Here is a 25,420-nt window from a genome sequence, read left to right as displayed (position 1 = left end):
GTGGTTAGCACTGCTGCCTCACAGCGCCAGAGACCCGGGTTCAATTCCCGCCTCAGGCAACTGTCTGTGTGGAGTTTGCACATTCGCCCCGTGTCTGCGCCCGTTTTCTCCAGGTGCTCCGGTTTCCTCCCACAGTCCAAAACTGTGCGGGTCAGGTGAATTGGCCATGCTAAATTGCCCATAGTGTTACGTGAAGGGATAAATGTAACTAATCTAATATAAAGGGCAAAACAGAGGCAAAAGCAGACATTGGGCCACTGGAAAATGACGCTGGAGAGATAGTAGTGGGGAGCAAGGAAGTGGCTGAGGAACTGAATAATTACTTTGTGTCAATCTTCACAGTGGAAGACAAGAGTAATATCCCAAAAAATCAAGAGTGAGGGGACAGAGTGAAGGATGGTGGCCATCACCAAGGAGAAGGTGCCAGAAAAACTGAATGGCCTGAAGGTGGATAAATCACCTGGACCGGATGGACTACACCCCAGAGTTCTAAGGGAGATAGCTGAAGAGGTAGTGTAGGGGTTAGTGGTGATCTTTCAGGAATTGATAGAATCAGGGAGGGTCCCAGAGGACTGGAAAATTGCTACCTTGATACCCGTTTAAAAAAGGAGTAAGGCAAAAGACGGAAAATTACAGACAGATTAGCTTAATGTTGGTCATGGGTAAGATCTTGGAATCCATTGTGGAGGATGAGATTTTTGAATACTTGGAAGTGTATGGTAAAATAGGAGGAGAAAGTGAGGTCTGCAGATGCTGGAGATCAGAGCTGAAAATGTGTTGCTGGAACAGTGCAGCAGGTCAGGCAGCATCCAGGGAACAGGAGAATCGACGTTTCGGGTATAAGCCCTTCTTCAGGAAGGGCCCTATGGTAAAATAGGGCAAAGTCAGTATTGTTTCATCAAAGGGAGGTCATGCCTGATAAATCTGCTAGAATGCTTTGAGGAAGTAACGAACAGATTAGACCAAAAAGAACCAATGGATGTTATCGACCTGGACTTCTAGAAGGCCTTTGACAAGATGCAGCACAGGATGCTACTGAGTGTCAGATAAGAGCCCACGGTGTTAGAGGCAAGGTGCTAGTACAGATAGAAGCTTGATACAGATACAGAAAACAGAAAGTGGGGATAAAAGGGTTCTTCTCATGCTGACAGCCGGTGACAAGTGGTGTTCCACAAGGCTCAGTGTTGGGACCATAACTTTTCATGTTATACATTAGTGATCTAGGTGAAGGAACTGAGGCTATTCTGGCTAAGTTTGCAGACAATACAAAGATAGTTAAAATGACAGGAAGCATTGAGGTGGCGGGGAGGCTGCAGAAGGATTTGGACAGGTTAGGAGAGTGGGCAAAGAAGTGGGCAGATGGAGTAAAACCTTGGAAAGTGTGAGGTCATGCACTTTGGTAGGAAGAATAGATGCATGGACTATTTTCTAAATGGGGAAAAAAATTCAGAAATCTGAAGTGCAAAGATATGTGTGTCTTCTAGTCCAGGATTCTCTCGAGGTAAATTTGCAGGTTGAGTCAGAAGTTAGGAAGACAAATGCATTGTTGGCATTTATTTTGAGAGGACTTCAATATAAAAGCAAAGATGTACTTCTGAGGCTCGATAAGGCTCTGCTCAGACCACATTTGGAGTATTGTGTGCAGTTTTGGGCCCCATATCTCAGGAAGGATGTACTAGTCCTGGAGCGTGTTCAGAGGAGGTTCACAAGAATATGAGCTGAAAATGTGTTGCTGGAAAAGCACAGCAGGTCAAGCAGCATCCAAGGAGCAGGAGAATCAACGTTTCAGGCATGAGCCCTTCTTCAGGAATGAGGAAAGTGTGCCAAGCAGGCTAAGATAAAAGGTAGAGAGGAGGGGCGTTGGAAATGTGATCGGTGGAAGGAGGTTAAGGTGAGGGAATAGGCCGGAATGGGGGTGGGGGCAGAGAGGTCAGGAAGAAGATTGCAGGTTAGGAAGCTGGTGCTAAGTTCGCAGGTTGGGACTAAGACAAGGTGGGGGGAGGGGAAATGAGGAAACTGGAGAAATCTGAGTTCATCCCTTGTGGTTGGAGGGTTCCTAGGCGGAAGATGAGGCGCTCTTCCTCCAGCCGTCGTGTTGCTATGGTCTGGCGATGGAGGAGTCCAAGGACCTGCATGTCCTTGGTGGAGTGGGAGGGGGAGTTGAAGTGTTGAGCCACGGGGTGGTTGGGTTGGTTGGTCCGGGTGTCCCAGAGGTGTTCTCTGAAATGTTCCGCAAGTAGGCGGCCTGTCTCCCCAATATAGAGGAGGCCACATCAGGTGCAGCGGATGCAGTAAATGATGTGTGGAGGTGCAGGTGAACTTGTGGCGGATATGGAAGGATCCCTGGGCCCTTGGAGGGAAGTAAGGGGGGAGGTGTGGGCGCAAGTTTTGCATTTCGTGGGGTTGCAGGGGAAGGTGCCGGGAGTGGAGGTTGGGTTGGTGGAGGGTGTGGAGGGAATCATGGAGGGAGTGGTCTTTTCGGAACGCTGATAGGCGAGGGGAGGGAAATATATCCCTGGTGGTGGGGCCCGTTTGGAGGTGGCGGAAATGACGATGGATGATATGATGTATATGGAGGTTGGTGGGGTGGTAGGCGAGGAATAGTGGGGTTCGGTCCTGGTGGTGATTGGAGGAGCGGGGCTCATGGGCGGAGGAGCAGGAAGTGGAGGAGATGCGGTGGAGAGCATCGTCGATCACGTCTGGGGGGAAATTGCGGTCTTTGAAGAAGGAGGCCATCTGGGTTGTTCGGTATTGGAACTGGTCCTCATGGGAGCAGATGCGGCGGAGATGAAGGAATCGGGAATATGGGATGGCGTTTTTACAGGGGGCAGGGTGGGAGGAGATGTAGTCTAGGTAGCTGTGGGAGTCGGTCGGTTTATAGTAAATGTCTGTGTTGATTCGGTGGCCCGCGATAGAAATGGAGAGGTCTCGGAAGGGTCCCGCCCCTCCAATTGCCACCAGGACCGAACCCCACTGGTCCTCACCTACCACCCCACCAACCTCCATATACATCGTATCATCCGTCATCATTTCCGCCATCTCCAAACGGACCCCACCACCAGGGATATATTTCCCTCCCCTCCCCTATCAGCGTTCCGAAAAGACCACTCCCTCCATGATTCCCTCCACACCCCCCACCAACCCAACCTCCACTCCCGGCACCTTCCTCTGCAACCGCAAGAAATGCAAAACTTGCGCCCACATCTCCCCCTTACTTCCCTCCAAGGCCCCAAGGGATCCTTCCATATCCAACACAAGTTCACCTGCACCTCCACACACATCGTTTACTGCATCAGCTGTACCTGATGTGGCCTCCTCTATATTGGGGAGACAGGCCGCCTACTTGTGGAACGTTTCAGAGAACACCTCTGGGACACCCGGACCGACCAACCAACCCAACCACCCCGTGGCTCAACACTTCAACTCCCCTTCACACACCACCAAGGACATGCAGGTCCTTGGACTCCCTCCATTGCCAGACCATAGCAACACGACGGCTGGAGGGAGAGCGCCTCATCTTTCGCCTAGGAACCCTCCAACCACAAGGGATGAACTCAAATTTCTCCAGCTTCCTCATTTCCCCTCCCCCCACCTTGTCGCAGTCCCAACCCTAGAATTTAGCAACACCTTCCTAACCTGCAATCTTCTTCCTGACCTCTCTGCCCCCACCCCCACTCCAGCCTATCACCCTCACCTCAACCTCCTTCCACCTATCGCATTGCCAACGCCCCTCCCCCAAGTCCCTCCTCCCTACCTTTTATCTTAGTCTGCTTGGCACACTTTCCTCATTTCTGAAGAAGGGCTCACACCCGAAACGTCGATTCTCCTGCTCAATGGATGCTGCCTGACCTGCTGCGCTTTTCCAGCAACACATTTTCAGCTCTGATCTCCAGCATCTACAGTCCTCACTTTCTCCGAGAAGATGTTCACAAGAATATCCCAGGAATGAAAACCTTAACAAAAGAGGAACATTTGAACAATCTAGGCCTATACCCGATGGGAGTTTAGCAAGGATGAGGGGGGAATCTAATTGAAACATACAGAACGCTGAATGGTCTGGATAGACTAGTGTTGGGAAGATGTTTCCATTGGTAGGAGAGACTACGACCAGAGGGCACAGCCTTAGAGTAAAGGGAAGACCTTACAGAATGGAAATAAGGAGAAACTTCTTCAGCCTGACAGTGGTGAATCTATGGAATTCATTATCACAGAAGGGTATGGAGGCCAGGTCATTGAGTATATTTAAGACTAAGGAAGACTGGTTCTTGAGTATCAAGGGGATCAAAGGTTACGGGGAGAAAGCAGGAGAATTGGGTTCAGAAACGTATCAGCCATGGCGGAGCAGTCTTGATGGACTGAAAGGCCTAATTTCTGCTCCTATGTCTTATGGTCTATGGTCTTATATAGGGTGATGAATGGGAGACTAATCAGGTGAGGATAAGAATAGTCAAATACCAAGGTGATGTAGGCGTGGATGAGAGTTTCAGCAGTCGATTGTCGAAGAAAGTGGTGGAAGTGGACAAGGTTGCAGAAGTAAAATTGGGCAGTCTTTAGGAAAACGACGACATACATGGAATCAGAATATCAGTTCAGAGCTGGTTGAATCTAAAACAATGAGCAGAGTAGAATCAATAAAGCAGGTCCATGGTCCTGAAGAAGAGTAATTGGATTCGAAATGTGAACTCATTCTCACTCCACAGACGCTGCAAGAGTTGCTGAGTTTCTGAAGCACTTTCTTTTCATTTTAGGGTTCTTGGTGATGTCCTGATGATTCCTGTCTTCCTACTATTCAACTGGAGGAAACTTTGATTCATCCAAAACTACATATTGGTCAAGCAGTCTGACAACACAAAGGCAGTACAAGGATCAAGTGAAGTTAGAGAGGTAAAGTTAGGTTTCATCAGTATGCACATGGAAAAGGACTTCACATTCAGCAAAAGCATACAGAACAAGAAAGGCCAAGGAATGATTTCTGGGGCATTAGTGGATAGCGTCCAAGAAGAAAATTTATTGCTTGAGAAGCTCTAATCAGATTACTGAGTGAGGACAATCCCAATGAGTTAAAGGCAGTAAGGGCTGTGGAGGGGAATGATGTAGTTTATTATGTCAAAGGTTATAGAGAAATCAAGGATAATCGTATGAGATCAATGTATTCGGATCATATTCTACATTCTACCAAGTACAACAGATTCTGTCTCAAGGGATAATGCTGAACCTAAAATATCATGATTTCCTGGCAATGCAAGAAATCTGCTTGGCGTTTTACTGAGTCATGACATTAGGATATGATATATTAACTCAACAATGAAGTTATGTCTACATTCTAATGACTGATCACAGGATTCTCAAAAATGCCCTCAGACGTCACTGAGATTGAATCTTTTGTTTTTAACGGCAGCATGGAAGTTGTACAATTATAGATGATCAATTTTATAACACAAAAACACCTTTAACGTTTACCCAATCTTCTACATGACAAAACTCTACACATCAATACTTAACTTGTTGCCTATATATTAGTATCTTCACCCAATAATATAGCATGACAAACTAGTACCTATCAACATTATATCAAGCACTATACTAACAGAATTGCAGTCAGCATTCAGCAGCTCTGTACACAGTATTATACAGCAACAGACCTTCAGTCTTTAGCACAGAACTTCAGTCTTTGGGTGTAAAATACTAATTAGTTCGTAATAGATCTGTACCCATTAGCACTGTGCTTACAATGTTATAGTGAGTGACCTATACCCATCAAAACTCAACCCCAGTTTATACAGTAATTGATCTAAACCCACCTGCACAGTGACAGGCCCAAATGCACCAGCTATTTAGTCAAGTATTATACAGCTCCATTGGGCTCTTATGACACAGTTCAAATGTGCATGGACAGTATCTAGAATTGTGCTTCTCAGTGTTTCCACTTTCCTTTTAGAGGACGTGAAGCTGAGGTTTTATCAAAAAGAAATAAATTCTTGCAACCGATTGCAAATCCCACATCACGAAAAATTTCCCAACTTCAACTCAAATATTCACCCTCAGAAAAATCTCTTCAGCACATGCACTCTTCAATACAAGATCCAAAATATAAGCTCATTTAAAAATTTTTAAGGGAACTCTCAGCCCATAAAGAACCAGTCTACAGTGAGAGAAAGAGGGAAAGCCGTAACTTACGACTGATGTCTTGCAGGGTGCTCCATCATGGACCGGGTTCACATTGCTTTCTACAATCTGAAAAGTCTTGGCACTCAGGCCTCCTCTCTCTTTTTTTGGACTTCTTCCAAAACTCCCACACCACGTGAAGAAACTCTTTCATGAAATTTTAGGAGTAACCCTTTAACTCTCCAGATAGAGCAGCAGCCCTATTGTGGCACTCCTACAAGTGGAACAGTAAGGCAGCACAAGGTCCTGGATGACTCTGGGGACACATGTCTTAACTGACTGTTGCCCTGGCTGAGTGACTAATGTACACGTCCTGCTGTGGAAAAGTCAAGTCTGGTGCAAGACTATTGCTGTAGAGTTCCAAGATGAGGCACCAAAAGAACTGAGGTACTTCACATTCTTCACTATCTTTAAACCACACCCTTTAAAAGAAACAGAAAGGCTTGTCAGAGACAAACACACCAAAATAGCATCTGAGTCCATAGGGAATGCCTTGCAGCGGAACTGATCCATTCAGAATACCAAGGACAAACTGCTGCTCCAACCTTTTAACACTGTCATTGCTGGAACTGCTGGGAAATTTGCAAATCAGTTTAAACCAACACTGTTGCAAGAAAATGGGATGATTAAATGGCATCCCATTTATTTATTCACTCTAGTTACAGTCTTGTTGATTTTTTTCTATCTTGCCAACTATTACATTGCTCTAAATTAAACATTTTATCAATTAACAGTCATTAAACCAAAGGATCCAGCTACCTATCCCACAGAGAAAAAAAATCAACTCTCAATTGCCATAGCTCAAATGTTTGGAAGGTGAGAACTCCCAAACATTGAGTTACTTCTACGTTGCACAAAAGCATAGATCAGTGGTGTTGTTTTCCAAATTGTCCTCTCTACTTCCTCAATTACAACAACAGCATTGACAGACAAGACACTTGACTTTGTACTCCACAATATACATCACATAATGGGGTGGAACGGTGCCACAGTGGTTAGCACTGCTGCCTCACAGCGCCAGAGAACTGGGTTCATTTTCCCACCTCAAGCAACTGTGTGGAGTTTGCACATTCTCCCAGTGTCTGCGTGGGTTTCCTCCGAGTGCTCTGGTTTTCCCGCACAGTCCAAAAATGTGCAGGTTAGGTGAATTGGCCCTGCTAAATTGCCCGTAGTGTTAGGTGAAGGGGTAAACGTAGGGGAATGGGTCTGGGTGGGTTGCTCTTCGGAGGGTCGGTGTGGACTTGTTGGGCCGAAGGGCCTGTTTCCACACTGTAAGTAATCTAATCTAATCTAATTTACTGCCAGTGGCTTAGAATGAATGGAACTATCCTGGCATAGATGCTTTTCAATTATATTCAGGTACCTTCTAAAAAGCATGTCCTGACAAATCTGGGGACCAGTCAATTCAGTTGCGAGTTGCTACAGTGAGATACAGAATGATACCAATGACATGGGTTTGATCTTTGCACGGGGCTTTCTCCTCATTTTGCCGTATCCTTGTACATTGATGCCCCTTGAACGACCAGAACTAATTTGGTTTTTCTCTGATGCCTCTGGTCTTGTGTGAAATTGATTATTGCTATATTTGCTTCTTGAGTACATCCTTCGTCATTGGCATCCCAAGGCAATTTTCATCTAGTTGACATCCTACGCATTACATATTTAGATTATTTCAATGTCAAGTTGTTATTTTTTAAGTTAGTTTTCAAAATGATCAAATAAAACATACATGAGCCGAAGATTTCATTTGCACAGAATACTGCCCCACTTCACCTAAATAATGGACCCATTTTGCATTGGATTCATACTTCCCTTGGAGGGAAGTTGAAAAATTGCAAAAAGAATTGATAAATAGGATTTGGAATCATGGATCTGTTGAGACTTACATAAGGATACCATATCGTCCGTGATTGCTTGTACTGGCTCTTTCCTACATCAATCCAAAATTTCTACCCAAGTCTCCCTTCCTTCGACAGCTTGTAATCTTCTTCTGTTTCAAATGTTTATTTGGTTTTTCCATAAATAATGCAATGATCTCTCTCTTTGGTATATACTACGAGAAATCTCTCCAACCCATTCTGTCAATCTCTTAGTTAAAATTTTTAATTTGTTACTGACTGCGTTGGTCCGGCCTTTTGCTGAGATCATGCAGTAAGTGTTTAAGGAATTTAGGGGACTGACTGAAGAAGAGAACTTCAAGGGTAACAATCTAAGAGCTATTCCTGGTTTCAAATGTCAGCATAGGGACAGCAGATATGCAAAGTAAATGTGTAACTGGAGAGAGCATGATATTAGGGATCAGCAGCAATTAGGTTAAACTTTTAATTAAATCTGTTGCCCTCATAAAATGCTCACTGCACTACAGAATACCAATAAACGTGTGTAGTTGGATAAGGATCCTGTGACATACTGCCCCCATTTCTCTGAGTTGTAATTTCTGTATTATGAGATTTGGTCCAAAGTACATGTTCGAGTTAACCTTGCTGATTTAACGTTGATGATATTGTACCTCATGAGTTGCTCAAGTGCGAGACGGAAGTGGTTTGACGACCTTAACAGGGTTTCACAGATCTGCATGATCAGGAAAAACAAATGTACATCTCCTTAAAGAAGGATAGTGCAAAAAACAGCTCAAAGTCCGAACAAAGTGGATGAATTCAATTTCAAATGAGCTATAGGGTGATAAATAGAGGAAAAATGGAATAAGATTAAAGAAAAAGAAACAAAAAAATCAGTACAAAGATACTGAAATTGATTAGACATAACTGGCAATTTTATTTTCTATCTACAGTATAAGTACATGAACTTTATAATATCCAATGCATTTGAATGGAAGCTACATAACAAGATGGCATTTTCATAAACCAATGATGGATCTCAAACAGGAACCTTTGAATTTTCATATTTAATCATGCATCTTTTCTTGCCTGAAATTGCGAGTGATTTTTGCAACACCTAGTGCTTGATATATTAGAAATTTAAACTACAGAATCGGCATATCATGATTAAACAAACTTGCAAAGGAATAATTCCTCCCCACTTGTCCCCACTGAGTTTTAACAATCTCTGTCTGAAGTTGTCGGCCTCTTGTCAGAATCTGCATCCTGATAAAAACTCACAGGATGAAATGAGGAAGTGAGTTTAAGTCCAGTAGGCTGGAACATAAACAGCAGGAAATCCTACTGCTGGAACACTGAAGCTTAACCCTTAAGAGTATGGTTGAGCTAATTTTATACTTGCATTCAAACTCTGTTGCAAGTTATCACAGATTTTTATTAATTTCATTATTGTCCAAAGCTCTCCCTAGCTTTGACACAATACCCTTTCTTTTCTAACTACTTTGAGAAGCTACACAAACATGACCTGGGATTTCCCCTGACATTTGCTACCTAACTAATCATATAAACGAGACTAGAAACTTAAATTTGTGCAGAACTTTAGGCGTGAATGAGTATCTAATCATCTTACAATACCAGAGCAACCATCCTGAGTCAAAGTATGGGCTGATATAAAGTAAAGGTCCCTTTACATCGTTCCAAACAAAAGGTCAGGAAGACCACAGCATACATACAATGATATTTCCTCTGTATGATTTTATCTGTAAACATACTGCCTCAACTGCAAGAACACAATCAGTTTGCACATAACTGCCACAGACACTCATGCTCTAAGGTTGATTTCACAATTACCAATCTTTGTTTTTGACAGCCTGTCTGTTATTAGTCAGGGAAGAGTTGGAATTTCAGTGCAAAGAATAAAAGACACGCCTTTTGAATTGACCAGGTCTAGCAATCTTAAGAAAAATAGAAAAGAATGGAGGATTTTGAATATGATGCTTAAATGTACAAGCAGAAGTAGGAGAATTGAGGAACAGGAAAAAATGAGAAAGTGGAAAGTTTCGATTGGTAGGGCTGTCTCACTGGTAGCGAAAGACTTATTGTCGGTCAGATTGATAATATGCTCCTCCAAAATGCATTCATAGAGGGGTAAAACATCCTACAAAGAAATGTGAAGAAATGAATGTGCTAAAATGAGTCAGAGGAAAGAACAAATCGAGATATAATTGAGTTAATAAAAGATCGATTAGATATATCAGTGGGAGTCCATAAGATGGACAAGAGAAAAAGAAACAGAATGGAAAACTTAACCACTGGGGAGTGCTTTGGATGGAATAACCAACTTGATGGGGCGTAAGGTTCGATAGACTGTCAAATGGACAGAATCACTGGAATCTGTCACAGTATGAGAGATGGAAAATATAAAGGGAAATTGTAGACATGTGCAGAAGAGAAAAGAGTTGAGGAACTCAGCAAGAATGGTGTAGAACATCCACTCAAGTATGTTGCAGTTTGTCGTGGGGAGGGGGGGGTTTTGTAAAGATTCTATTGACTGAGCATATAATGGGCAGTTGTGGGAATGCAAGGTATTACTACCATGGGAAATACGGAGGCAGTAATGGATCATATTGAAGATTCATTTGTGCTGAAATGTTTCCCACTTCAATGAATGAGACCTATGTGTGCATGCTGCCAGTCTGACTGTATTTCCAGGAATGAAAGAAAGCAAAGCAATATAAGTGCTGGTAGAAAGTGAAAAGTCTTATTGACACTACACAGTACAATGGATAAACAAGTCTTTTTATGACAGTACAACAAGTGTTAGCCTGACTCCTATATCACCCTCATTGGTTCTGTTATTTTAATTTGAACTGTGGATTTACATTTGGCAATTTCCACAACTGGCAAGAGAAGCAATCTCTATGGCATACAATAGTGAACAGGAAAGAAAATCAAGGTGGGCCTCGAGCACACTTGACCAAAAAGAAATGATTTTAGTAAGACAACTAGTCAAATCTATTGAATGAAACAAAAGCAGGAAGTGCTGGAGAAACTCAGGAGATCTGGCAGCTTCTGTACAGTGAAAAACAGTTAATCTTTTGAATGCAATAATCCTTTGTCAGAAATTCATTTTTCTTTCTACAGATGCATTTCTCTAGTACTTTCCGTTTTGGTCATATTTATTACTTATCTTTGGATGTTCTAATTGTAAATGTGGAGCCTTTTCTTGAACAGCTGCAGTTAGCATTGGTGGCCCCACTATGACAACATGTATATGTTTTGGAAAGAACTAGGGAGCGAATGTTGCTGCTTTTCACTATGATGAAAATTTCATATAAAGTCACTGCGTCATATAGCATGGAAACAGACCCTTCAGTCCAATTCATCCATGTCGACTAAGTTTCCCAAACTAAAGTAATCCCATTCGTCTGCGTTTGGCCCTATCCCTCACTGCTTTCTTATTCATGCACCTGTCCAAACGTCTTTTAAATGTTGTGAATATACCTATATCTACCACTTCCTCTAGCAGTTCATTCCACACACAAACCACCCTCCGCATGAAAAGGTTGCCCCTCAGGTCCTTTTGAATTTTTCTACCTTCACCTTAAAAATATGCCCTCTAGTGTTGAACTCCTAGGGAAAAGTAATCTAGGAGATTTTTGCTAGTCATCTTATCCATGCTCCTCATGATTTTATAAACTTCTATAAAGTCACACAACTTCCTGCACTCCATGAAAAAACTCCCAACTTATCCAGCTTCTTCTTACAACTCAAAACCTCCAATCCTGTATGGGATCTTTTCCACATTTTGGAATGTCAATGGGTTTTGCCATACACTACACCTTCAGGGGTGAGTTTCAGCTGATGATTCTTGTATAGATTTGAGTCTATTAAATCTTTTCTGCACCCTCCGGAAATTAACTGGCCACTGTACTCTGAAAGTAGTCTCACCTACATCTCACAACATGATGCTCCAACTCCTTGATCTGAGAAATGAAGGCAAGCTTTCTAAACGCCTTCTTTACCACCCTGTCTACCTGTCATACAACTTTCAATGAAGTATGCACCTGGACCCCTATGTCTCTCTGACAGCAATACCCAGGACTCTACTATTACTTGCAAACGTTCTGCCCATGTTTGTCTTACCATAATTCAATACCTCACATTTATCCAAATTAAACTCCCCTGCCACACCTCTACCAACTGGCCGTATTGTTCAAGGTCACTTTGTAATCTTACATAACCATCTTCACTGTACACAAAACCACTAATTTTGGAGCCATCCACAAAACGTATTAACCATGCTTCCTAAATTCACATCCAAATCATTTATACAAATGACAAACAACAGTGGACACAGCACTGATCTCTGTAGAACACTGTTGGTCACTGTTCTGGGTCCACTGTTGCTTGTCATTTATATAAGTGATTTGGAATGAGAATTTAGGAAGCACTGAAAGGACCAATAGGCAGGCTAAAGAAGGATATTGAGAAAAAATAAATTGCACCAAATGTGTGAAAGATTCAGGTAGTAAAATCAACTCAGTTGGCAGAGTTAATAGACTTGATTCTATACAAGAATCATCAGCTCAAACCCACCCCTGAAGGTGTAGTGTATGGCAAAACTCATTGACATTCCAAAATGTGGAAAAGATCCCATACACTCAGCCAGCTGTTGACAGATTTCAATACTGTTCTGTGCATTTTAATACATTTGAGCATCTTATCCTGCAATGCTTATCTCTGGAAGCAGAGACCACCATTAATATAGATGGAGAGTGGTTCTTACTAAACAGGGTCAGGCCAAGCCAGAGTGTGCATGCAGCTAAATTCTACCTTTGCAGCCTCAGTATAAACTCTTTATGCACTTGTGGGGAGACACAGACAATATTGTGTGGTCCTGAGGAGTGCCCTCGCTAAAGACTAAGTGGTGGTTTAATCACCTTAAATTGAATTGCTTCACTCCAGCGTTGTGTTCCAGATTACTGTTCACTAAATAGTCCTAATAAAGTCAACTAAAGAAATTTTAGAAGTATTTTCTGTGGAAATTAAACATAGTTAATGACAAAGGATGAGTCACATAACCCAGAAGAGTCTTTTTTACAGATTAGAATGCTGTTGGCATCTGAATGTCACTTCTCCTTAGTCCAACTTCGATATACAAGAAAATGTATCAACAGAATGTGTGAACTGTAGGTCAGAAACATTTATGCCAGTTTATAGCACAGCTGCAACGAAGCAGGCCATGACCCCAATTAAACTACTTCAGTTATTTCATTGGTCTATTCTCCAGAGCTGTAAAGAATTCTTTATTTTGGATAATTTCTGACTCAATTTGCTCTGTGCCCTGAGAATGTAAGTTACCCAGCTTTGCAATTTGGTTCCACTTTGTTTTGTGCCAAATAGTTTCATCAGTTCCTCTGCTTGGCTTGCATGACAAGAAAACAAAATAATGTTAATATTATCTTTTAGAAAACCAGTGGTGCGGTATCGGAGCCACTCCTTATTCAATCTTACAAATATTTGCAAAGTTCAACATTACAAACGTACACGTCCTCATTGCATAGTTTTAGTAAGTGTGTTTTAATATGTGCCCAAGGGAATCCCACATTGACACTGCAAGTGCAGAATTAAACTCATTTAATATACAATTAAGAGGATCAATATCAAAGGCTCAGGCTTCCAACACTCTCCTCGTGAAAACCCACATTGGAAAAGATGAAAACCAGGAAATGTTTGAATAGTAAATAATTCCACTACATTTGTGATGAAATTCCAAATAAAATGGGTTTCCTGGAAATTACTGTAGGAATTGGGAGACTTCCTAGGAATTAAAATTAGAGCGGAAATTATGGCTAAATCTGGGTGTAAGAAATACCGAGGAACAGTTTGTCCTTCCTGTTGTTAGTCTATTGTCATATGAAAATGAAGTTGACGACACAGTCTAACTGCAGAGGGGTATTTGGTAATAACAGAAAGAAGAAACCGGTGTTCAATACTTCTTATATTCAGACCTATTCAAACATTTCTCACATTGATACCAGAAAGACTGATGTTAAATTACAATGTTTCCTGTTAAATGTCAGCACTTATGCCTGGTATTGTATTTTCATCTTTTTCTGTTTGAGCAAGCAGATTTAGCGTAAACCTACTCAAACCTGAACTTCAAACCAATGTTCAATCCATCACCAACATCCTAAGGTGAAAACTAGGAATCTTACAAACAGGACCTGAATTTATCTGCCTAAATGTCACTAAAAACATTATAAAAATTTTTGTTACCTGTAGAACCAGTTCTCTCAAATTTACTGGTGTTATATGTGACAGGTGCAATTCAAAATCTGCAAATTCCTCCAGGATGCCTCTCAACTGGAACTCTGTAATCCCTCTACCCTATGTCTTAGTTTTCTACACATGTCCACTGCAATGCCTCCAACCTTACATTGCAGCTCACTGCTTCCAATCTCTACAATAGGGAAGGGATCTGTGATTTGAAATGATTCTCTAAGTGAAGAAAAGCTTCAGCTCAATCAGCAGCTGTTCTTGCCAAAGATTATGTCTCAGCTAACATTAATAAAATAGATTACATCTTTTTAGACAACATAAACAGAATCCACCTTGGCCTATATTATAATTGTGGATGTACTTCAAAAGCTTTTACTTGGCTGTGAAGTGCTTTGGGGTATCCTGGGTTTTGACAGGCACTATACAACGCAAGTTTCCTGTTTAGCATAGAATTCAATCAGGCGATGCAATTTATATATTTTAAAATGCAATGTGTAATTTGTATAACTACTTGACTAATTATCCAATAAACGATCAGTTGTCTATGCTATCTGTGTTCATGATTAACATACAATCCTTTCTCAGTAGCATTAATGGGTAGAACAAAATTCTTGTTTAATAGGATTCATGCCAGAGTAACTCACTGTAAAACTGTTGTTAACATTTTTCGTGCTGGATTCTGCAACACTGGCATCTGTTAAATCCACTTCATCAAAGATGATGGACTACAAGAAAAAAGACAACAAAAGACACTCATTGTAAGCACATTATTGTTGATGATACATTGAGCCAGCAGGGGGAGAACAAAGTTAGTTAAACTATAAAAGTAGCCCCACACCCCAATCCAATGATTTAGGATGATCCTACACTTCCACCAGGAAGATAAATAGGGTTGCTATACCATAGTAACCTTATTTATCTTACAGAGAAATAAATGGTGGAAGGAGAACAGGGTAAGACCCTAATCCTCCTCCAAAGAGAATAGAGGGTTTAATTAAAAAGATTTTAGAGACATCAATGAAACTTATAAAGTCATAGAAATGTACAGCACGGAAACAGACCCTTCAGTCCAACTAGTCCATGCCGACCAGATATCCCAACCTAATTTAGTCCCATTTGCGAGCACTTAGCCCATATCCCTTTAAACCCTTCCTATTCACATACCCATCCAGATGCCTTTTAAATGTTGTAATTGTACCAGTCTCCACCACTTCCTCTGGCAGCTCATTCCATACATGCACCACCCTCTGCATGAAAATGTTGCCCCTTAGGTCCCTTTTATGTCTTCCCCATCTCACCCTAAACCTATGCCCTCTAGTTCAGGACTCGCCCACCCCAGAGAAAACACTTTGTCTGGAAACTTATTCACATAAAACAAAGATTGTAGCCTTATACTGCAAAGCTCCAAGGATATGGAGATAAAATGCTCTAAAAGCTTATAGACTATCTGACTGTAGGAGAATCCTGCTGCACTGGGTATATTAAAGGGTTGTCATGATAAATAAGGATTGTCTACCATAATAAGGTTATCCTCCTGGGCAGGATATCAGAATAAGAGGGTTTCAGCTGGAACACTCTTCCTCTCAAGCACTTCCTGATTGAGTACACGCATTCTTGTTTGTTTTTAGACAGCTGCCAAGTGACTGAGGTCTTTGGCCCTAGGAGCTAGAAAGTTAAATTTATACCGTGTGAATCTGTGGATGGCACTAAACAGTCAGAAGGGAATTTTCCAGTAAATGTCAGCCTTAAGCATTTCTCATAACTGTAGATTCTACCAGTGTGAACAACAGATTCAACAACAGTAGTTCAGAGCAGATGTGTCAAAAAAGGATTTTGAAATGTTGGATTATTTGAATCCATTCAAGATACCAATAAGAATGTATGGGTAAGTACGATAAATAGTTTTTTGTTAGAGATTTTAAAAATATTGCACATTGTGCCATATTCGGTTGAGGCGTGACAAATATGCAATACCAATTGAATGTGCTCATTACTTTGGAGCCATGAACCCCATAACGTTGTCAGTTGCTCCATCTCTTCAGCCAAGACATCTAATTACAACGAGTTTTCACAAAATCAGATTATGATGCACATTTGTTGGTGAACTTGAAAATAGCACAGCAAAATTTCAACCAAAATGGGCCAAGCAAAGGACAGCTAACATAAGACAGAAGACAACAAGGAGTTTTAAGAGGTGTGGCCATGAGAAATAAAATGGAACTAAATTTTATCTTCTCAATAAGTCCAAATTCAGCATAAGTAATCCGCTGTGTCAATATAAGGTTAATGGAATTCAGAACTCTTTAACTCTGGACAGTCAGCCATTTAACTAAGCTATTCAATCCAGCATGATCCCAGGTTTGCTGAGTTACCTGGTGTCCCTTGGGTCCAGACTTGAGAATATCACTATTGTCCTGAAGAAGGGCTTATGCCCGAAACGTCGATTCTCCTGTTCCCTAGATGCTGCCTGACCTGCTGCGCTTTTCCAGCAACACATTTTCAGTTCTGATCTCCAGCATCTGCAGACCTCACTTTCTCCTCAATATCACTATTGCCCTTTATACTGTTCAGCTCTCTATCCTACTTTTAATTATTACCAGTGACCCCTGCTGGAAAAATGCCATCTGCTAAAGTCAGGTGAGGACAGGATTAAGCTTGACTATGATCCATTTCTCAAATCCCACCCTAGAGCGAACAGCCTGCTTACACCCTAGGCTCACATGCAAAATATGGCCAGATGGCTAAGCAATTGGAGGACAGCAGCCAGCAATGAGTCAGTGCTTTCAGCTTCAGGGAAGAGGGCATCAGGAAAAATATGAATGCATTCAAAACCCAGTCGAGGTGTGATAAACAGAAGGTATGGAGGACAGCTGCAGAAGTGGGTAAGGAGACAGAATGTTCTTCTCCACATAGTCAGTTGGCATAAGATAGAAATGGAGTCAATCTTTACACAATTTTATATTTACTTACTGAGGTACACATTGCAAATATACACCTCCAAATGCAACAACCACAGTTCCAGACTATGTCTATTTACTGTGACTCACTGAATTGCCAGTCAACACCCACCACCTGCATATAATTAAACATAATTGACACAGCGGGTGGGGACAGGGATATAGATTTCAATATTAACTCTCTCATTGCTGTGCAGCATGTCCTCAACCTATCACGTGTATGTCAGTAACATGTGCTCTTTTGGACTGAACACTGCACAAACATATTTCAAACAAGTTCCCAAGTGGAATTTTGTGTTAGATTTCAATGTAATTGCTGCTGGCCAGGTTTCCCAGTGTCTGGACAACACCTGGGGAGCATCACCCCAGGGCCTCTTACTTCCTTCTGATTGTTGTTGTTGTTACCTTCCCCTTGGCTGCACCAAGGTTTAACCTCTGGCTTCCTCACAATTGTTCTCCTCTCTCCTAATAAGCCTCAACCTCTTTGTCATTCCCAAATGTCAAACTGATCCTCATCTATCAAGCACTGATCTCTTGCTTTTGGCTAACAGCAAATTTTACAGTGAATCATTGCCCCTCAGCAGCTCAAATTTAGAATTCTAATCCTTGTATTTAAATATCTTCAAGGCCTCTTCACATCTCTCCATTCCTCTGACTCTCATTTCCCGTGCACCCTCTCTTTTCACTTCACTATCAATGGCCATACGTGAAGGCAACACACAATTAATATCTTCCTATATACATTTCTACCTTCCCAGATCTTATGTTTCCATTAAGACATTCTTTAAACTGACTACTGATAAAGATGGGGTTCATTTGTACAGCATCTTTTGTTTTTGAGTTTATCTGCACCAAGTACTTATATTCTCTGCATTAAAGAGTGCAAGCTGAACTCAGCCTATTATGTTATCAAAAGCTGCATTAAAGTTAGTCAAAGGTGAACTAATTACTATAATTCCATGATCATGGGCCTGATAAAGTATTTGTTTATATTGTCTCTAATTATTATCTGAGGTCATCTCCTTACTGCCAATATGAAACCAACTAATTGATAGCTGCCTGACAAATTTCTTCTCTCTCCCTTCCTCCACCCACCCGGAGCTTTATTTTTAACAAATCTAAATTTGCCACCTCGTACTTGTTTGGTACATTCTACTCTCTCACAAAAAAATGAATGTACATCCCTCTCCACCACTACTTCATTAACAATTTTTAACATTCTCGGCTACAGAACATTTGGGCTTAGAAACCTAATCATTTAATAGCATGATCGACATTTTAAGAACGCATTTTGTTTACGTTGACAAGTATTTACATGGAGGAAAAAAAATGATAGAGGGGAACGATAGTTATCAGATATATTTTTTAGATGAGCTGAGTGGATTGCAACAGCTTTTCCCATCCTGTGCATTGTTGCATAACCAGGTTTTGAGCCGTGAAAGAACAGTAGAATGAAAAAGGCCCAATGAGTGGGAGTTTAGCTGGAATCAATAAGGTTAGAAAACAGAAAAAGAACCCAAACTTTCACTGGTCTATTATTGAATTCTAATGTAGATGTCATGTGGTTGCACTAGTTGTGCTGACAAAACTGAATTACGGCACTAATGACAGACAGTTTAAAAAAACTGTTAACACAGCTTTGTTATCAGACAAGACCATCTTGTCAACCACACCTCTGAATGCTGTAGCCAATATATTGCATTGAATTTTTAAAAAATCACCTTTGCATTCTTTGCATAATACAGTGTCCGTCCCCGGAGCTTAAAGTATCTTTTCTTCCAGCGCTGAAATGAACTTGTCTGCTTCATCAGAAGACCTTCTTTTATAATAGCCTGTAAGGAATGAAACTGTATTTAGAACTGAAGGCACAGAAGAAAAGCCACACCTTTTAGATATAGAAACACATGGCATGAAACTGTAATACCAAATATTTGCTTAACTCCCCACCTCCTCCGCCACCCACCACTTAAAAAGTAAGAATATGTGAGCTGGAGTAAGTGCCAAGTAGATTGTAGGATAAAGTCAGCATTTTTCACCAAACCTTAATCATCTATCTTATCATCACCTTATGTGACAAGGTGTCAAATTTTATCTAACACTCATGTAAAGCACTTTGGGATATTGTTGCATTATAAGAGTGAGAATTTTCCTTTGATTACAATTGTATAGTATCTTATGCACAGAAACAAACTATTTACTCAAATGGGTCAAAGACTGCTCCACATGGTTTCTTTTCACCTGTTCTCATGTAACCCTACCAACACTTTCTTCTCTTCTGTGTTTTTCCCACTAAATGCATCCACACATTGTTTATTTCAATTACTCCAATGTGTTAGCATTTTACACATACTGTACTAACCACTGCTTGGATAAAGAGCTTTGGCCAGAATTTCCTTTGAATTTGTTAGTAACTACCCCTGTGTCTTAATGTCCTCTAGTTTTAGATTCCAGACCATTAAAAACATTTTCTTTACAAGTACTCTATTAAATCCAATAACAAACCTAACCTCTACTGAATTAGAGAATTGCTTTTGGAGCCCAGAACTCAAGATTGTTCAGCCTTTTCCGACAGGTATTTCTCTCTTATTTCAGTATAAATCTTATGAAACTACTGTGCATTCTCTTCAGTGCATCCACACCAGAGATTTGCACAGAACGCCCATGTGGACTAACCAAGGGTCTTAAAAGTGTCACATTAACTTAGGTCTCTTTTATTTCTCTCTCACAAGAAATGAATTTGAGTAATGAAAGCATCATTAAATCTGATTTGAGTTAAGCATTTGAAAAGGAAGCATACAGAAGTTGCAATAACAGGTACAGGAAAATAGGATTCGAGTGGATGGATGCAGTTCAACAGTTTGCATAAAAAAGTGCAATGGGTTCCATATACAGAGGAACCTTGACTATCTGAAGGACACAGGTGGGGAGTATTTCGTTTGGTTCACCGGATGCCAGATAACATAGTTTAGCCAAACATCGGACTTGCAATCTTGCCAGATAATCTGATATTGAAATAATCGAATGCCGGATAATCGAGGTTCCTCTGTACTGCTTCTTTCTATGCTTTAAGTTATGATGATGCTGAGAGAATTTTGCAGTACGAGAGACCTTCGAGCATATGTAATGCAGAAAAGGCCTATGGATTAAAAGCTAATTGATTTCTCAACATGCTATTACACTCCAATGATCATAGAGAACATGATAGGTAAATAAATAACATTGACTGATAATAACAGATCGTTGATACAATTGGCCTCAATATTCTAGGACGTGAAGTTTGGGTCATGCAGGGGTACAATCAGCCAGGATATATACTCCTCATTATACTTTTGGAAAGAATAAATATGGATCAGGGATTGAACAGAAACGGATGCAGTAATCATACCCCCTGCATGGTCAAGCTCATGGAAGTCACTTGAATGAGATAGTGGAGAGTGGATGGCGATCAGGAAGCAGGAAGCCAGTGAAAGTCTTTGCAATGAAGAGGGAAAGAAAGGCACAAACCTTTACAGGTATGGTCCAAAAGAACATGAACTTCTCAGCCTTGAGTCACAAATATCCTGAACATCTGTTAACTCTCTTCTTTCAAAGGCTGGAGCGGTTCCTTTGAACTATTATATGCTTCTCTATCCTATATCTTATGGTCCCTTATTCACTCCTATTTACAATCCTATCTATACAGTCATGATTTGGAGATGCCGGTGTTGGATTGGGGTGTACAAAGTTAAAAATCACACAACACCAGGTTATAGTCCAACAGGTTTAATTGGAAGCACTTGCTTTCGGAGCGCCACTTCTTCATCAGGTGATAGTGGAGTACACAATTGTAAGATGCAGAATTTATAGCAGAAGTTTACAGTGTGATGTAACTGAAATTATACATTGAAAAATACCTTGATTGTTTGTTAAGTTTCTCTGTTAGAATGACCATGATAGTTTCACTTCTTTCATATGTAAATCACAAATTTTTTTAAAAAGTTACATTCTCAAGTTAACTGTAACAATTGATGTCAGGCCAGGCAAAATGGTGAAGGTGCTAGACCCGTGTGTTCTGTTGTTTGTGCCATAATGTTTAAACTGATTCTAATCTAAAAAACGAGCTAACAGAGTCTTACATGGATTCATGTCGTTTTTGAGCAAAGTACAATGTAAGCCTGCAAGTACAAATTCACCCCACAAACGTATATGTGTATATGGGTTTTTGTCTCTGTGTGTGTGTGTGTTTGGTGGGGAGTTGTGAGTGTGTGTATGTGTGTGTGTGTGTGTGAGAGAGAGAGAGAGAGAGAGTGTGCGCGCGTGCGTGTGTGTGTGTGCGCATGCGTGCGTGTGTGTGCGTGCGCCCCTCTCACAGACTTAGACCCCTTTACACTCTCACACACACACACACATATATATACTCTCTCTCACAAACACTCACAACTCCCCACCATACACAGAGACACACACACACACAAAAACCCACATGCACATATATGTTTGTGGGGTGAATTTGTACTTGCAGACTTACATTGTACTTTGCTCAAAAACTACATGAATCCATGTAAGACTCTGTTAACTCATTTTTTAGATTTGAATCAGTCTAAACATTATGGCACAAACAACAGAACACAGGGGGCTAACACCTTCAACATTTTGGTAAAAACAATGACTGCAGATGCTGGAAACCAGATTCTGGATCAGTGGTGCTGGAAGAGCACAGCAATTCAGGCAGCATCCGAGGACAGGCAAAATCGACGTTTCGGGCAAAAGCCCTTCATCAGGAATAAACGCAGAGAGCCTGAAGCGTGGAGAGATAAGCTAGAGGAGGGTGGGGGTGGGGATAGAGTAGCATAGAGTACAATAGGTCAGTGGGGGAGGAGATGAAGGTGATAGGTCAGAGAGGAGAGGGTGGAGTGGATAGGTGGAAAAGAAGCTGGGCAGGTCGGACAAGTCAAGGGGACAGTGCTGAACTGGAGGTTAGAAACTAGGATGAGGTGGGGGAAGGGGAAATGAGGAAGCTGTTGAAGTCCACATTGATGGCCTGGGATTGAAGTCTTCCGAGGCGGAAGATGAGGCGTTCTTCTTCCACGCGTCTGGTGGTGAGGGAGCGGCGGTGGAGGAGGCCCAGGACCTCCATATCCTCGGCAGAGTGGGAGGGGGAGTTGAAATGTTGGGCTACGGGGCGGTTTGGTTGATTGGTGCGGGTGTCTCAGAGATGTTCCCTAAAGCGCTCTGCTAGGAGGCGTCCAGTCTCCCCAATGTAGAGGAGACTGCATCGGGAGCAACGGATACAATAAATGATATTAGTGGATGTGCAGGTAAAACTTTGATGGATGTGGAAGGCTCCTTTAGTGCCTTGGATGGAGGTGAGGGAGGAGGTGTGGGCACAGGTTTTACAGTTCCTGCGGTGGCAGGGGAAAGTGCCAGGATGGGAGGGTGGGTCGTAGGGGGGCATGGACCTGACCAGATAGTCACGGAGGGAACGGTCTTTGCGGAAGGTGGAGAGGGGTGGGGAGGGAAATATATCCCTGGTGGTAAGGTCTGTTTGGAGGTGGCGGAAATGTCGGCGGATGATTTGGTTTATGCGAAGGTTGGTAGGGTGGAAGGTGAGCACCAGGGGCGTTCTGTCCTTGTTGCGGTTGGAGGGGTTGGGTCTGAGGGCGGAGGTGCGGGATGTGGACGAGGTGCGTTGGAGGGCATCTTTAACCACGTGGGAAGGGAAATTGCGGTCTCTAAAGGAGGCCATCTGGTGTGTTCTATGGTGGAACTGGTCCTCCTGGGAGCAGATACGGCGGAGGCGGAGGAATTGGGAATACGGGATGGCATTTTTGCAAGAGACAGGGTGGGAAGAGGTGTAATCCAGGTAGCTGTGGGAGTCGGTGGGTTTGTAGAAAATGTCAGTGTCAAGTCGGTCGTCACTGATGGAGATGGAGAGGTCCAGGAAGGGGAGGGAGGTGTCAGAGATGGTCCAGGTAAATTTAAGAGGTAAAAACAATGACTGCAGATGCTGGAAACCAGATTCTGGACGCATGGAAGAAGAACGCCTCATCTTCCGCCTCGGAACACTTCAACCCTAGGGCATCAATGTGGATTTCAACAGCTTCCTCATTTCCCCTTCCCCCACCTCATCCTAGTTTCTAACCTCCAGTTCAGCACTGTCCCCTTGACTTGTCCGGACTTGTCCGACCTGCCCAGCTCCTTTTCCACCTATCCACTCCACCCTCTCCTCCCTGACCTATCACCTTCATCTCCTCCCCCACTGACCTATTGTACTCTATGCTACTCTATCCCCACCCCCACCCTCCTCTAGCTTATCTCTCCACGCTTCAGGCTCTCTGCCTTTATTCCTGATGAAGGGCTTTTGCCCGAAACGTCGATTTCGAAGCTCCTCGGATGCTGCCTGAATTCCAGGTAAATTTAAGGTCAGGGTGGAATGTGTTGGTGAAGTTGATGAATTGCTCAACCTCCTCGCGGGAGCACAAGGTGGCGCCAATGCAGTCATCAATGTAGCGGAGGAAGAGGTGGGGAGTGGTGCCGGTGTAATTACGGAAGATCAACTGCTCTACGTAGCCAACAAAGAGACAGGCATAGCTGGGGCCCATACATGTGCCCATGGCTACCCCTTTGGTCTGGAGGAAGTGGGAGGATTCAAAGGAAAAATTGTTAAGCGTGAGGACCAGTTCGGCCAAACGAATGAGTGTGTCGGTGGAAGGGTACTGTTGGAAACATCTGGAGCGGAAAAAACGGAGGGCTTGGAGGCCCTGGTCATGGCGGATGGAGGTGTAGAGGGATTGGATATCCATGGTGAAGATGAGGCGTTGGGGGCCGGGGAAACCGAAGTCTTGGAGGAGGTGGAGGGCGTAGGCGGTGTCTCGAACGTATGTGGGGAGTTCCTGGACTAGGGGGGATAGGACAGTGTCGAGGTAGGTAGAGATGAGTTCAGTGGGGCAGGAGCATGCTAAGACAATGGGTCGGCCAGGGTGGTCAGGCTTGTGGATCTTGGGAAGGAGGTAGAATCGGGCAGTGCGGGGTTCCCGGACTATGAGGTTGGAAGTTGTGGGTGGGAGATCTCCTGAGGTGATGAGGTCCTGTATGGTCTGGGAGATGATGGTTTGGTGAGGGGGGTGGGGTCATGGTCAAGGGGGCGGTAGGAAGAGGTGTCCTCGACTTGGCGTTTGGCTTCAGTGATGTAGAGGTCAGTGCACCAGACTACCACTGCGCCTCCTTTATCCGCTGGCTTGATGGTGAGGTCAGGATTGGAGCAGAGGGATTGGAGGGCTGCGCGTTGTGAGGTGAGAGGTTGGAGTGGGAGAAAGGGGTCGACGGTTAAGGCGGTTAATGTCCCGGCGGCAGTTGGAAATGAAGAGGTCGAGGGCAGGTATTAGGCCAGCGCGGGGTTTCCAGGTGGATCTTCAACCCCAGGGCATCAATGTGGACTTCAACAGCTTCCTCATTTCCCCTTCCCCCACCTCATCCTAGTTTCTAACCTCCAGTTCAACACTGTCCCCTTGACTTGTCCGGACTTGTCCGACCTGCCCAGCTCCTTTTCCACCTATCCACTCCACCCTCTCCTCCCTGACCTATCACCTTCATCTCCTCCCCCACTGACCTAGTGTACTTTTTGCTACTCTATCCCCACCCCCACCCTCCTCTAGCTTATTTCTCCACGCTTCAGGCTCTCTGCCTTTATTCCTGAAGGGCTTTTGCCCGAAACGTCGATTTTGCCTGTCATCGGATGCTGCCTGAATTGCTGTGCTCTTCCAGCACCACTGATCCAGAACCTTCAACATCTTGTCTGGCCTGACATCAATTGTTACAGTTAACTTGAGAATGTAACTTCAAAAAAAAGTTTGTGATTTACATATGAAAGAAGTGAAACTAACACGGTCATTCTAACAGACGAGAGACTTAACAAACAATCAAGATATTTTTCAATTTATAATTTCAGTTACATCACACCGTTAACATTTGCTATAAATTCTGCATCTTACAATTATGTACCCCACAACCACCTGATGAAATTGTGGCACTCCAAAAGCTCATGCTTCCATTTAAACCTGTTGGACTATAACCTGGTGTTGTGTGATTTTTAAACTTTGTACACTCCAGTCCAACAACGGCATCTCCAAATCACAATTGCCGGCAGCATAACTACAGCTCTATCCTTCAATTATTTAACATTCACACTGGAATTAG

The 25,420-nt window shown here is 42.6% G+C and overlaps 1 protein-coding gene across 6 annotated transcripts in view; it reads right to left on the bottom strand.

The window, feature by feature from the left end:
* dgkd (diacylglycerol kinase delta) overlaps positions 1-25,420 on the bottom strand; it is a 151,005-nt gene that overhangs the window by 83,652 nt on the left and 41,933 nt on the right. For 5 of the 6 annotated variants that reach the window (XR_015759222.1, XM_087993770.1, XM_043701899.2 and 2 more), the window contains exons 2-3: positions 18,967-19,077; positions 14,933-15,013 (exon numbers count right to left, since the gene is read on the bottom strand). Coding sequence is in view for 4 of the 6 variants with exons in the window: in XM_087993770.1 (XP_087849896.1) it covers positions 14,933-15,013; positions 18,967-19,077 (192 nt within the window). In the remaining 2 variants the exon portion in view is untranslated. Of the gene's footprint in view, positions 1-6,177; positions 6,442-14,932; positions 15,014-18,966; positions 19,078-25,420 lie in introns of those variants that run through there. The other variant, XM_043701903.2, reaches the window with a different exon arrangement.

Source organism: Chiloscyllium plagiosum, unplaced genomic scaffold (assembly GCF_037043375.1).
Source record: "Chiloscyllium plagiosum isolate Xiang-an unplaced genomic scaffold, Cpla_swu_hap1 HiC_scaffold_13, whole genome shotgun sequence".
In the NCBI taxonomy this organism is placed as follows: Eukaryota; Metazoa; Chordata; class Chondrichthyes; order Orectolobiformes; family Hemiscylliidae; genus Chiloscyllium; species Chiloscyllium plagiosum.
This window is presented reverse-complemented; position numbering and strand designations above follow the sequence as displayed.